Source organism: Amblyomma mixtum, chromosome 5, assembly GCF_055824585.1.
Source record: "Amblyomma mixtum isolate Tamu chromosome 5, ASM5582458v1, whole genome shotgun sequence".
In the NCBI taxonomy this organism is placed as follows: domain Eukaryota; kingdom Metazoa; phylum Arthropoda; class Arachnida; order Ixodida; family Ixodidae; genus Amblyomma; species Amblyomma mixtum.
In genome coordinates this window covers 102,581,335-102,595,094 of record NC_143016.1, presented here as the reverse complement: position 1 = coordinate 102,595,094, position 13,760 = coordinate 102,581,335, and the positions used below count along the sequence as shown (strand labels likewise).

The window sequence follows — 13,760 nt, the reverse complement described above, 5'->3', positions numbered from 1 at the left end:
TAATGAAAAAGCAGATGTATGCGCTGCACAAGCCCGGAATGGCCAAATAAAACAAGTGAGCATACCGCACAGGGATTGCTTAAAGTTTATCAACAGTAAACTCAGAAATAAGTGGCAGGCCGCATGGCAAGATCACGTAAACAACAAATTACATTCTGTGAAACCAATTTTAGGGGAATGGCAATCATGTAGGCATCAAGAACGTTTTACCGAAGTTATTTTATGTCGGCTCCGCATTGGACACACCCACCTCACGCACAACTTTCTGCTAGCCAAACAAAACAAACCTCTCTGTGAAATGTGTGGTGCTGAACTCACAGTGAACCACATTTTAATTTCATGCATAAAACTAGAAGAACTAAGAAAGAAATATTTCACAACATTTTACAGGGAAAGCATCCCATTACACCCCATGCTACTCTTAGGTGATCGAGCACTGGTTGACATTCCATGTATTTTTAGGTTTCTCAAGGAAGCCAACGTTTTAAACAAACTCTAAGTATTTTTAAAAAGCTTCACCATTAACAAAAACTCTAACCTTGAGCTTGGCGCAGCATAGCCTCAGTTGCTTTTGCGCCATAAAAATCAATATAACTAACTAACTAACTGAACAACCGTGGCACTGTCAGCTTTACCTTATGTTGTGTGGCAAAATAAACTACTTATAACAGTGCTGTCATAACCGTTAATTAGTTACAACAGTTAAATCTGGTCACTGAGAGCCAGCCTCATATTGTTTCATCGTCATGACAACGGAATCCAGGAGAAAAAAGGCTTCATAGCTGAATGGGGTTCAAACCACCACCAACAAAAATAGAAGTGCTTCGTATCACAGTGCCTTAGAGAATTCGTCTGCTGCCTGTTGTGCTGTATGCATGTGCAGGAATCATTCATGTTCAGCCATCAATTCTTTGCCAGTCACCAGATGCGCGGAACTAGTTGAAACCGAAACGACCTGAGTTTCTTACTCTTGACGCGGAGGCTCGCAGTGCTCCCGCTGAGACTGTGATGATGGTGCTTTGATCAGTGGTGAACGATGATGATGGCAGAGGGCTGGGCCTTGAAGAATGCTTGCACGCTGACGATGCAGTCATGGCAAATGAAGACCTTACCGATGAGACGATCATCGCACCTGTCACCGGCGCGCACGACAACAAAGAGGAACCTATGCAAGTTTATGTCGTATATAGAAGCCTTAGAGCGGTCGAGCTTCTATGAGACTTTCCTGTCATTAAATGTTCTGAAGTTTGTTTTCTTTTTCCCCGCCATAACCCAGTTATAACAGTTATCGGCTATAACAGTAATATTTCCTTGGCACTTCAGTAGTGTTATAAATTGATCTGACTAATGTAACTATTCGTGGGACATTTTTCACAAGTTAATTGCTAGTTATTTTAATGACTTCGAGCAATTTTGTTTCTGTGCATTAAGAAGCTGAGGGAGCTGCTTCTAGTTTACTTAGCACATAGCGATCATTCATGTGATGTCAGTTACATGGCATGCTTGTGTAGACAACCATGGGTGTCCAACAAGACGGTAGTCAGAATGTGTGAGCAGTCGCCCTGCTTCGCATCATGTCTACAAGATGGGAATAACCCAGCCGTTTGGAATAACCTGGGAGGAGGGAATAGCGAAGCCAGAACATCTGCTTCTGCTAGAACACCTGTCCCCCTAAGTTTGAGCTTTTTAGTTGCAATCTTGCCAAACAGTGTGAGGCTTGCTAGGATACTTTGTTTCTGCATGGGAGCGTCCTCCTGCAAACCAAATCTGAGAGTAAATGCAGTCGATCCCAGGTACTATATCGAACTTGAATGGTATTACAAGAAAGTTAAATTTATCGATCATTTTGTGTATAAGAAATGGTAGCAGGAAAGCTTAGCTGTAAACTACATGCGAGATTACACTGCACCCACACTAGTAACATGCTTCTTGTAGCAACATGCCCTCCAGCTTGCTGGTAGTACACCATTCGCATCGAAACTGCAGCTGATGATGTTTGGGGCTAGCCGCTGTGTATGATAAGAGGTCTAATCCTTTTATGGATAAATTATAAAGAGAGTAATATCTTCTTAACATTAAGGTGAAATTGGATTCCGCAACGTGAGCAAAGCACACCAGGTGAGGGCCGCCGCTAGGCTTCCTTCAGTTGGGTTGGCTCCGCAGCATAACAAGCTGTGCACCAAAAGCTGCCTTTTCCGCATGACAGTGGTGTCTTGTAGAAAATGAGCAGGAGAGACCGTAGGCTTCCTCCAAACATCCACGTTCACCTTGTCGCTTGGTTTTACAGTGCTAGCACAGCCAGCAGGTGCCCAGGGCCGCGCAACCAACCTGTCTCTGCGCGCGAAAGTGAGCACAGGAACACTGCTAGGAGAAGTGCCACCTGCAGGGATCCGGCGCTGTGTGATTATTGAATATTCCGGTGAAGGGAGTTGGATAAACGTGTGCAAGAGTGCTGTACTTTTGCATGAGATTTTCATGACTGTTTGATATAAGCAATAATTCATTACATCCGGGTGTGACTGTAATCCCTGAAAAAGTAAAACGGACAAAGCGCGTCTTCCAGGGATCCGTACTTCTGGCATTCTGCTGTGAGATGACAAATGGAAAGATTGCCAGCCAGTCTTTTTTTTTCATGTTGAGTTCTTTTGCCTGTGCACTTGGAGCTGGCTGCATTGTTTTTCTGCCTTTTTTGTTCTTTTTTTTTTTTTTTTTTTTTTTTTTGCTGTGTGAAACAGCAACTGGAAGCTGTGTGTTACATGTAGGTTTCTCCTCACAATCTTTTCCAGGTGCCCCAGACTCTGGAAATTGGCTTTGTGCCCAAAACGAACCAGGCGTCTCAGTACCCAGGGGTGTTCCTCTTCACAAGTGTTGCACGCATGATGCGCCCTGTCCTCAACTTGGCAACCAACACCACTGAGTGGATAGGCTCATTCGAGCAGGTGCACCTGAGCATCTGTGTGGTGCCTGAAGAGGCCTACGAAGGGGTGAGTAGGTGTCAAAAAAACGACCCCCCCCCCCCCCCCCTCCCCACTTCGGATTTTAAAATTAAAAAAAAAAATAGGTTGACTTAAAATCGGGTACAAAGTATGCTGTGAGTGTGCATCAGAATTTCTACATTTTGTGTGCCTGTTTGAATGCTGTCGATGTATTCTTGATGGGAACAGAAAACATTGCGGAACTAAGAAAGATCAAAGGGCCCCTGTACTGCATAAATGTGCTGTCTTTCCTAACTGAGGAAGGCAAAATCGGGCACCAGGTTCTTCACTTTGAATTAAGTGATGAGGCGAATTACTTACAGATGTTGTGCGCACCTTCTGTAAATGTTTCCTTGGGGTATACTGACTGTGTTGCTAGTATGGTGACATTACTTTGTACGTTTTTGCTTTCAGATAACCACCCACCAGGAGCTGAGGCAGACTAGCATGTTGAGTGTTCTGGCTAACATGATCCCCTACTCTGATTTCAACCAGAGTCCCCGAAACATGTACCAGTGCCAGGTGAGCATTTTCCATTGAAGTGCTTCTCTCAGAGCAGTCCTTTTCTGTGATGCAGTAGGAGTGTCTAGTGCATTTCGTTGACGCCACACCTGCCTAGAAAGTGCATGAGGGAAGTCGGTCAGTGCTACACCACCAGTGTGATATGTGCAATCCACTTATAACGGTACCAGATATTTCTATATATCGGCCGCCGCAATGGCTCAGTGGTTATGGCGCTTGGCTGCTGACCCGAAAGACGCGGGTTCGATCCTGGACACAGCGGTTGAATTTCTTTGGAGGAGAAATTCTAGAGGCCCGTGTACTGTGCGATGTCAGTGCACGTTAAAGAACCCCAGGTGGTCGAAATTTCCGAAACCTTTCACTACGGCGTCCCTCGTAGCCTGAGTCCCTTTGGGTTGTTAAACCCCATAAACTAAACTAAACTAAACTAAACAATATATCGCTTATAACGGTCAACTACTTTAGATTTATCAGTTCTCCCATTGCCTCTATGTAAAAATAAACCATATGTAATGATGCAAATAACGGCAGAATAATGGATACAATGATAGAATTCTGGCCCCCCAGAAGGTGTTGACTTGTCATGAGTGCCACAAATGGACCGGTATCAACAAATTCATGAGGGTGCGGTGCTTGCAGCCTTAGGAACCAAGCTCTATCATCGTTGCAGCCACTGGAGGGAGGAAGGAAGAGCTTGCTTGACCGCCGCTACTTTTCTTGGCGCATTGCTTTGTTTCGCGCTGTCCTCAGCGCAGACTTTAGCAGTGCGCCCATAAATCATGGCGTGTTTATCTTTTGATGGGAGCTCCAGCCAGGTGGCTGGCAAACGTGGCGAAACGCCAAGACGCTGTACGCCCTTGACAGGAGCACTGGTGGCGGTGGCTACCTGTATGGGGGATTAAGTGGGTGTTTCTTTTTTCTTTCTTTTCCCAGTCCAGATATAATGATAATTGGTTACAGCAATCGGATTTTCCAGTTCTTTTGATATCGTTATATAAGTGGATTGAACTGTACAGCCCTTGTTTGACATTCATACTGACTTGCGCTGCCTTGAATGATCAGGTGTTGCCCATTCCTCATCTAGCTTATTGGCTTATCGTATCATGTGTGAATTGTGAGGTTTAACATCCGAAAGCAACACATGGGCTATGAGGGACACTGCAGTGGAGGTCTCCGGATAGGTTAGGGACACCTCTGGTTAGGGACATACGAATATTCAATGATTTCGAATTGTCGAATAGTAAAGTATTCGATATTCGATTTGATCTGAATGTTTGGTGTTCGGAATTTCGAAGTATGCATCTCGAGTGAGTGACGTTCCTGAAACACTTACTTCATTTGGTTTTGATTTAGCATACCTCCTCTGGGATGGCACCGTGGCGTATGCACAGGCATACCCCATCTCCTGTACATCTGCTAGGTGTACGTGCTGTGTGCTTGCGTGCTCACATGTATGCCGAAGCTGGTCTGTGCATGCGTGCAGCAGCAGACGCAAGCAGTCGCAAACACAGTGCCCGGATCTGCACCTCCCAGGTGTCTGCACCTGAGTTACCCGCACTGCGCACATGCTGGAACTGGCATGGCGGCGTGCACCGGTTGGCGGGCACGTGGCTCCCTCAGCTTTTGTGGGACGAGTCTGCGCTCACTGCAGCTGCCGAGGCCGGTCTTCACATGAAATTCACTAATCAAGCACGACGGCATAAGCACGAAGGAGAACTATACTCGGGGGCAACTTTTTTTGGCAATGGAGCAGAGGCTTGGCAGGGTAAGGAGAGAGACGGGCATTAGCTCCTATTGCTGGGGGTTGGGTTTTTCGTCGTTCGGGCTAAGAGTGTAGAGTGGTGGAAAGGAGGTGAAGTTGGAGGGATGATGCGGGGTCGTTAGGGCTTATGAGCCCATTCCCCACGGCACGGGCACAAAGGTCCATCGCCTTTCCTTTCCTGTCGCCGCTAAATAGCAACAGCTGCACAATGATGCATTGGAAATTAAGAGTAGCAGTCGGTGGTCCCACGAATAAGTCTTACACCCCACAAATATGTCGGCACTGCATGTAAGGTGACTCCCCAAATTTCCGATCGCAAAGCTTCAATACACTCACCCTATTTTTCCTTGCTAATGGCCTTGTGTGTTAGAAAAAATTGGGGGGTACACTCAGGCTCCACCTTGAGAGTATGACGCGATAGCATATTTGGGTAATTGCCATGTATGCAGAAGGTCATTGTCTGCATTCATAGAACCCTGGGAGTCCTCATACCGCTCCTGGCACAGTGGTGCAGCAGTTGAGCACGCTTAAGCTTTGCCTTTAAAGGGACTATGAAATAAATTTATCGAGATTACGTAAAGATAGGCAATCCATCACTCGTCACCCCAGCGCAAGAATTTTTGAGCTAGCATCAATAACAACGAAGTTATAGACGATTAAAAATCACGCTCCTCCTCTCCCCCCTCAACTCGTACGCGCGGGGCACCATAAAAAAATTAAGAAAACTGCTCCGGGACTGGGCTCCGCCCATGAATACGTCATTCGCTGACGTTCGGTTTACGACTTCCGGTTGTCCCACTCCCGAGGAGCAGCGTGCTTCGGCAGCGTCTCTCTGGTCTCTGCACTTTCTTGGCTCCCGAAATCGCGACAGAAAGAGGCGGCAGAGGTAAATTGAAAACATATGTGCGAAGGCAATGCCCTGGATCGCGCTTGCCCGAGGGGGGCGCGCGGCGGCTCGAGCAGACTATTTTCACCGCTACCGGAAGTGTGCCCGTGACGTCGTAGCTGCCGCGGCTCGAGCGAATGACAGTGTGTGGTGGCCTGCCGACGTCATGGGACTAGTGACGTCTGTTTTCCCGATTTTGGTTCCAAAGTGGCTCCCTACGAAGACACCAAATGGCCCGCGAATTTTAAAAAACACGATTTTCAAAAATTCATAATAAATTGCCGGCTCAGTTCTGAAGACTCATACTTGGTGTCAATGCTTCTGAGCATCACTTCTAACATTTACAAGCGGCTTTTAATTCTTTGCATGGTCCCTTTAAGAATGGAACGCAATAGAACAGGCAGCAAGCCCCGAGTTTCGTGGTGAACGTGCCTTGGATGTGCGCTGCTCACTGCGTGATTCCTGCGTCCCCGCACGGCCCCACTGCGCCCGAACAAGACGAGTGCTCGCTATCTGTTGGGGCAGTGGCATACAGTGCGAGGAGGAGGAGGGAGTGGTTTTAGAGGGCACCACATGATGACGCTACGTGCGCTGCAAGCGAGGAGGAAAAGCAGCGGAAACATACTTTGCTATTCGCTTTACTGCGACTTCTGGAATTTCTGTGCTCATAATTACTAATATACACCACAGTACATGTCTCTGAAGCACCCTTCTAAGACAACACCGTATTCACTAGACGCACCTTTGTTCATTCCAAACCATCGAGCTGGCATGGTGGAGTGGATAGCACGCTCGTCTCGCACTCCGGAGACCCTGGTTCGATTCCCCAGCTCGACCAATTTCCTACTCGGTTTTATTTATTAATGCTTCTGGGATTTTTTGCTCACGGCCGCCGACAACGACACCGGCTTTTCTGTGACACGGGGCCCCTAACCCTATCGCGTTAAAAATACATTATTCTGAAAATGCTTATTGTACCGTTCAACCATTTTATGTGCGCTACTGGTGTTCGAAATGTTTGCTTCGAAATTATTTGAAAAAAATTCCAATTATTGACATCAGATTCACTTCGAACCAAGAAACAACTATTCGTATACCTCTACCTGAGGTTCTTTAACATGCGGTGACATCTCACAGCACATGGGTGCCTTGCCTTCTTTGAAACATGGCTGTCATGGCCAGTATCGAACCTGGGTCGGGTCCTCCAGCTCAGTAGCTGAGCACCCTAATCACTGAGCCACCGCGGCAGGTCACATTCTTTATCACTGGCAATCGTAGTATAGTAATCTTGAGTAACACCATAATTTTTCACATATGAAGCATCTGATATGGTTGACTTTGTCGTACTTCGATGGGTGTGTTTTATAGACCACAATGCTTAATGTGCTCAGTTTAACAAGTCATACCATACTTACTCTCGTAATTTGCCCTGTTGCATAATTTCCACACCTCTCATTTAGTGCTTGAGTTTATAAAAAAAATTAAAATACTCTCATATTTTACACTTCCTGCTGCACCAGACCACCGGTACGCACGCGGGTGCATGTAAGGCAAGCTTGGGAAGGTTGGCGCGGCCGCGTTGCCGCGTGCAGCTGGGAAAGGGGCAAGGGGACGAATTGCGCATCGTTTACCCTGCTTGCTCGTGCTGCACAGTGAAGCTCTGTCGAATGACGTTCCTTTTTCTTCCTCCAGATGGGCAAGCAAACCATGGGCACACCGTGCCAAGCACTACGTTACCGCTCCGACAACAAGCTGTACCGCATCCAGACGCCACAGACTCCTCTTGTGCGGCCAACAGCCTACGACCACTATCATATGGATGACTTCCCAACTGGCACCAATGCTATAGTGGCAGTTATCTCCTACACGGTGGGTACTGCTTGGGTGTGAGCAATTCAAACTTATACCCCTGTCAAGCGGGCAAGTTAAGTGCACTTAAGGAGAGTGTACTTCTCTGTAAGTAGTACACTTTGCCGCATCTAAACGACGCAAGTGGAGTGTCACTCGCGGAAGAGTGCACTCCGCTAAAAGTGCGTTCACGGACCACACTTTGCTGGTCGAGTGCGTAGCCTCGACGCCAGCGGTTCCGATGGTACAAGATGTATAGTGCATAAAAAGTACTTACAACTTTATTTTACGTGCTATAACACTGTTTTCAGAAAAAAGTTCCTTGGTTATAGCTACAAGCGAAGCAACAAAACAAGTAAACGTGATCAGATGCAACATCGCTGCCCGCCGCCATCTTGTTTGTTGTCGAAATTCTGGATAGTCTTGGCTGGTCTTGGCTTTTCTTCTATTTTCATTTTTTTTCATCGTTAAAAACTGCTGAACCTCGTTTTATTTGCGCTATCACGTTAAGCAATCAAATATTATGAGTCTTTTTTTCTTTTCCATCGTCCTATTCAGAAATTCCGCTCATTTTCTGTCGCCATTTTTTTTTTACTATGAGTGCACTTTGCTTTCCCGTTTAGCACTGCGTAGCCCAAAGTGTCACTCGGGATGCCGAAGCGCACTCCCCGTAAGTGCACTTAACTTGCCCGCTTGACAGGGGTATTAGGTTTGGTGTTTAAATGCAACAGCATATTTATGAGCAGTTAAGGCAGTCTAATTCAAATTAATCATGTAACGTGCTGAACAAGTCCACAGCCAGGCACAGATGGAGTGATTAAAGAGAACAGTCTTTACAGAATATCTGCTTTATAGCTCGGAGGTTTTCTTCTTGATTTTTGCCATCTTATCTAGACTGGCAGTGTGGTTGACCTAGCTGGTGGTGATGATCTTGACTGTTGCGAGGTCATGGCATTCAGTCAGTCCTCCCAGTGCATACTGGATGCTACCTCCTGTTGGTACACAAAGCGTAACATCAGCATACGCATCGCCTTGCCTAGCTTTCATACACTAAGCATTCGGCATCACCCAGCCCTGCTCTGTTACTGAAAAAGCAGCAACGAAATTCTCCTGTCGCTTGGTGATGGGTCTCGAGATGGTGGCAGTACATACAATAAAAGCAGTCATTTTTATTGATGTTTATTCAGCATTCTGGTACTTTGCTTTTTCTGTTTCTTTTAAAAATGGATACTGTGTCAACATCCGCAGTAAGGTTTTGGTCTTTTGTTTTTTTCTCCATTGAATGTTAGCATAAGTCTATAGTACTTACGGCTTCTTAGCATGGAATAGTCTCCTTACCTGGAGTGTACTAAACTGTTTTTGCTATCCATTGTTGTGATAACCTCATTAAACGCTATCCTTCCTAACTAGAAAAACTGAAACGGTATCTTTAAACTGGTTTTTTGATATTACATCAGTTGCTTATGCAGACAGATTTAGTCATGTTTGATATGTAAGTAGCCGTAATATGTTTGAATACCCGTAATGATCAGCTTTGCACAGTGTAAAGGACGGCAAACTATTGCAAAGTCCAAGAACTACAAAGAGACTATGTTATCACTGGAGGACCGGAAAAATGGAATCTGGCTTGGCTATTTCTTTATTAAAAAGTGCATCTAAACTCTTCCATTTCTGGTGATATCCTCAGCCTGTTTAATTCAAGTGCCGCGCATGGAAATACTAATACAGTGGAACCTCGATTATACGACGTTCAGGGGACCGCGCGAAACCGTCGTATAATCGAAAATCAAAAAATCCCCCCCTCCCCCCCCCCCCCCCCCCCCCCTCCCCGGGCCCCTCTTTTCGCGGCGAAATCTCGATGAAACGGGGCGAGAAAAAACATTTTATTTAGGAAACATTCAAAAGAAAAATAGCTGCAGACAGTTCTGTGCCGCCAGTGTTGGAAAGCAACAACACAAAAAGCGCCGCGGACGCCGCTGTCCTCGCTTTGGCGAGCCCGGCCTCGCCCGCTTATCTTTTTTCAGCAGCGTCTGCTCCGCTCCGGCTGTGGCACGTCTTATCTTTTCTCTTTATCTTTCCTCTGATCTTTTAACTCTCCTCTATTTGCACTTGGCAGCGGTGGTGGCTCGGCTGGAGCCAGTAGGCAGGGGCCCGTGCACTTTCCTTTTCATCCTTCTCTCAGTCGCAACAACAACGCGCAGGCCGGGCCTCCTCGGGACTGCACAGGCTCAACGAAAAAGAGAGCGAGTGCACTTGGCGGCCTCGGCCTCGGCAACGCTATCTTCAGCCGCAAAAAAGGGGGTGCTTAGATTCGCACGCAAAGTTTTTTTTTTTGAAATTTTTTCCCCGGCCTGCGTTTGCTGACGACCTTTTTTGACGGACATAGAGCCAGCCGTCGTACGAAGCGGGGTCCTTCTAAAATTTGCGTCGTATAACCGAGGTTTTTAATGCATTGTCTCTATGGGGGTTTTGCCGGGACCGCACAAATTCGTCGTAAAATGCGGGTCGTCGCATGACCGGGGGACGTATAATCGAGGTTCCACTGTAGTACTGATGAGTCTAGATGTGTCTCCATCTTGCATGCTTGTTTTCCCAAGTGCTTTTCCTCCTACCGGATCACAGGGCTATGACATGGAGGATGCCATGGTGCTGAACAAGTCATCGGTGGAGCGGGGTTTCAAGCATGGCTCCATCTACAAGAGTGAGGTGGTGAACCTGCGGGTGTTGGCTGGGGACACGGGCAGGCAGGTGTCGCTCGTGTTCGGTCGCAAGATGAGCGACCGGCACTTGGAGGATCACATAGACCTTGACGGCCTGCCCTACATAGGAATCAAGGTGGAACACAACCAGCCTGTGTGCAGGTGAATGGCCTGATTTGTCATAGGAGCCCCTACTGCTTGCGTATCCTTGCTAGTGTTTCAGTTTTGGAGCATTTTAAGGGGGGATCCTGGTCTTGAAAAGAAAATATTATTAATCTAATTATAGTTATGAAATTTTCAGGCCACATGTATTTTTGTGCTCTGATTTTAGGTATGCCATTTAATTTCATGTAAAACAATTCCTTGAGCACTTGTGCAATTTTTATGCAAGTATTTTGCGGAAAGTTTTGAAGAAAATATGCTGCAGGAAACTTGCTGAAATGCATGCCACTGGGTTCTCTTGATACCAAGGAATGCAATAAGGGTAAAATTATCATCCTGGCTCTCATAGAACTTGAGTTATAGGGTACCGAAGCTGCCAATTCAGAAACAGGAATACACACTTTTCTTCTCATTTCTGGAGCGACAACTTCAAAACCCTATAACTCAGGTTCTATCATAGCCAGGATGATAATTTTACCCTTATTGCATTCCTTGGTGTCAAGAGAACCTAATGGCATGCATTTCAGCGAGTTTCTTGCAGCGAATCTTCTGCAAAACTTTCCGCAAAATACTTGCACAAAAATTGCACAAGTGCTCAAGGAATTGTTTTACATGAAATTAAATGACTTATCTAGAATCAGCGCACAAAAATACATGTGGCCTGAAAATTTCATAACTGTGACTTCATTAATAAAAATTTTTTTTTCAAGACCAGGGTCCCCCCTTAAGCTTGTACTGTTTTTACAGTATTGCCTAATCTGCAAAGTACTGTTGCCGAGTGGTGGCAGTCATTTTGAAGTGCAGTGAACCCAAAACATGAACTGTTAATTTCACAGATTTATGCCTGCTAAAGAAAAAAAATTCAGTGACATTTAGGTTTCGTTCATAACAAACATATCTGGGCACTTTTCAAGTAAACCGTGAGGCAATTTGTGTCTTCCAGTGGCATGGCATGCGGCTTGTGGTGTCGTGTTGTGCCACCTTCTTGCATAGCTGGAGGGAACTGCCATGTGTATTGAGCCATCAGAGTGTGTGTAGAAAATGATAGTCCGGCATTTCACCTCCACTTATGTTGCAGGTAATTAGTGGCATAGCCGATGATTGCTGTTGGGCGTCGTGTCAGGATGTGTGCAATTAATAGCCAGCTCTGTTAACACATCGCAGTACAAGCCGCCACGGTGTCTCAGTGGTTACGGCGCTCGGCTGCTGACCTGAAAGACGCGGGTTCGATCCCGGGCATGGCGGTTGCATTTTGATGGAGGTGAAAGGCTAGAGGCTCATGCTTTGTGCAATGTCAGTGCAAGATAAAGAACCCCAGGTGGTCGAATTTATGCTGAGGCCTCCACTACAATGTTCCTCACATACTGAGTCACTTTGGGACGCTAAACCTCATAAACCAAACCAAACATCGTAGTACATTCCAGCTCACTTTATTTTGTGTTGGCATGAAATGCTGCAGCACATGCAGTGTCTGATGTAATGTGCTGACGCAGAAACATATTCCAAACAAGAGTATTAAAAGCGTAATAAATATGTTGCAGTGCAGTAGTACTTGCAAGAATTTTTTTTTTTAGTGGTCGCAGCTGGAGATGGCAAAAGTAGGCATTTGCAAATGGTGAATTCTCAGTCCGAAGCAAATACGAAGCGAATAGTTATTTCATTTGAATAGGTTTGAAGTGAGGCGAATATTTTCTAATCGAAATGAATAGTTTGCAATTGGAAATGTAGTAGTGAAATAAAGAGGCAGTTTGTTTGAGCTGAATAGCATAGGCTGAAATACATGCACGCGGTACTCTGCAGCATGTAATTCTGGATTCAGTAGGACTATTCTGATGTTCACTTGCCGCACTTGGCATACCTGGACGGGGCCTCCGTTTGGGAGCCTGTTCGAATTAACCGGTGCCAGACTCGCAGCACCCAAATTAGCGAGTGTCCATGCCACATGGCTATATAAGCATTGGGCGGGGCTGCACCGGCAATCAAAATTATGCAGATTTCCAAATTAACAGCAGTTCAAATTAACGAGCTTTTACTGTATGATTGCTGCTCCCCATGCACGCGATGCAGGAAAGCACGCGATGAGCAACAAAGAACCCTTTTTCGGTAGTGCTCTGTGTAACTTTTTTTTTTTCTGCTGGATACTGAGAGAATAGGAGGCGTTCCACTAACAAAAGCACGACTGCAGCGACCAATCACAAATGCCTCAACAACTGCGTTGTGCACACCAAGGATGGCAGATCCAGCATATGCAGCATATTAAGGCGAAAGCCTTTAATGTCTCATCGTTGTAAGCAGCAGTTGTCGACAGAGAATGTCACGCTTTTCAGTTGGTCGAAACGGTCGTGACGTCACAGTGCGCCAATTTTAAACAGGGCCAATTGTACTTTGGCTAGTAACCATGCAACCAATTGAAGGGACCATATAGTAATGCTCCAAGTAAGTGGGACTGAGCTTAGTTAATTGCTTAATTACCCAATTAGCCTAATTAACTTCTCTAGTCAGGCCATATAAATAAATAAAACCTAGTAAGAAATTGGTCGAGCTCGGGAATCGAACCCCGGTCTTTGGAGTGGAGACGAGCATGCTATCCACTCCGCCATGCCAGCTCGATGGTTTGGAATGAACAAAGGCGCGTCTAGTGAGTATGGTGTCTTTGCTCACTGCCATCCTCCTCCCTTCCCTTCCGGGGAGGTTTAGGTGTCCACGGAGATATGAGAGAGAAATACATTTCCTTTCCTCAAAAACCAATTCTATGGACTCCCTGGCAGCGTTGCAACGCTCTGGGGTTCCACTGTTAGAGGCAAAGCTTAACATCTTAACCACACATCAGTGACCACACTTTAGGTCAAAAAAGTGCACCCCCCCCCCCCCCCCCCCCCCCTGAATTTTGACGGGTGTCCACCGAG

At 46.1% G+C, this 13,760-nt stretch overlaps 1 protein-coding gene across 1 annotated transcript in view; it reads left to right on the top strand.

The window, feature by feature from the left end:
- Polr1B (RNA polymerase I subunit Rpl135) overlaps positions 1–13,760 on the top strand; it is a 67,959-nt gene that overhangs the window by 31,225 nt on the left and 22,974 nt on the right. Inside the window, exons 17-20 of the mRNA XM_089545772.1 lie at positions 2,787–2,984; positions 3,390–3,497; positions 7,838–8,014; positions 10,616–10,854. Of these exons, the coding sequence (XP_089401898.1) occupies positions 2,787–2,984; positions 3,390–3,497; positions 7,838–8,014; positions 10,616–10,854 (722 nt within the window). The remainder of the gene's footprint in view (positions 1–2,786; positions 2,985–3,389; positions 3,498–7,837; positions 8,015–10,615; positions 10,855–13,760) is intronic.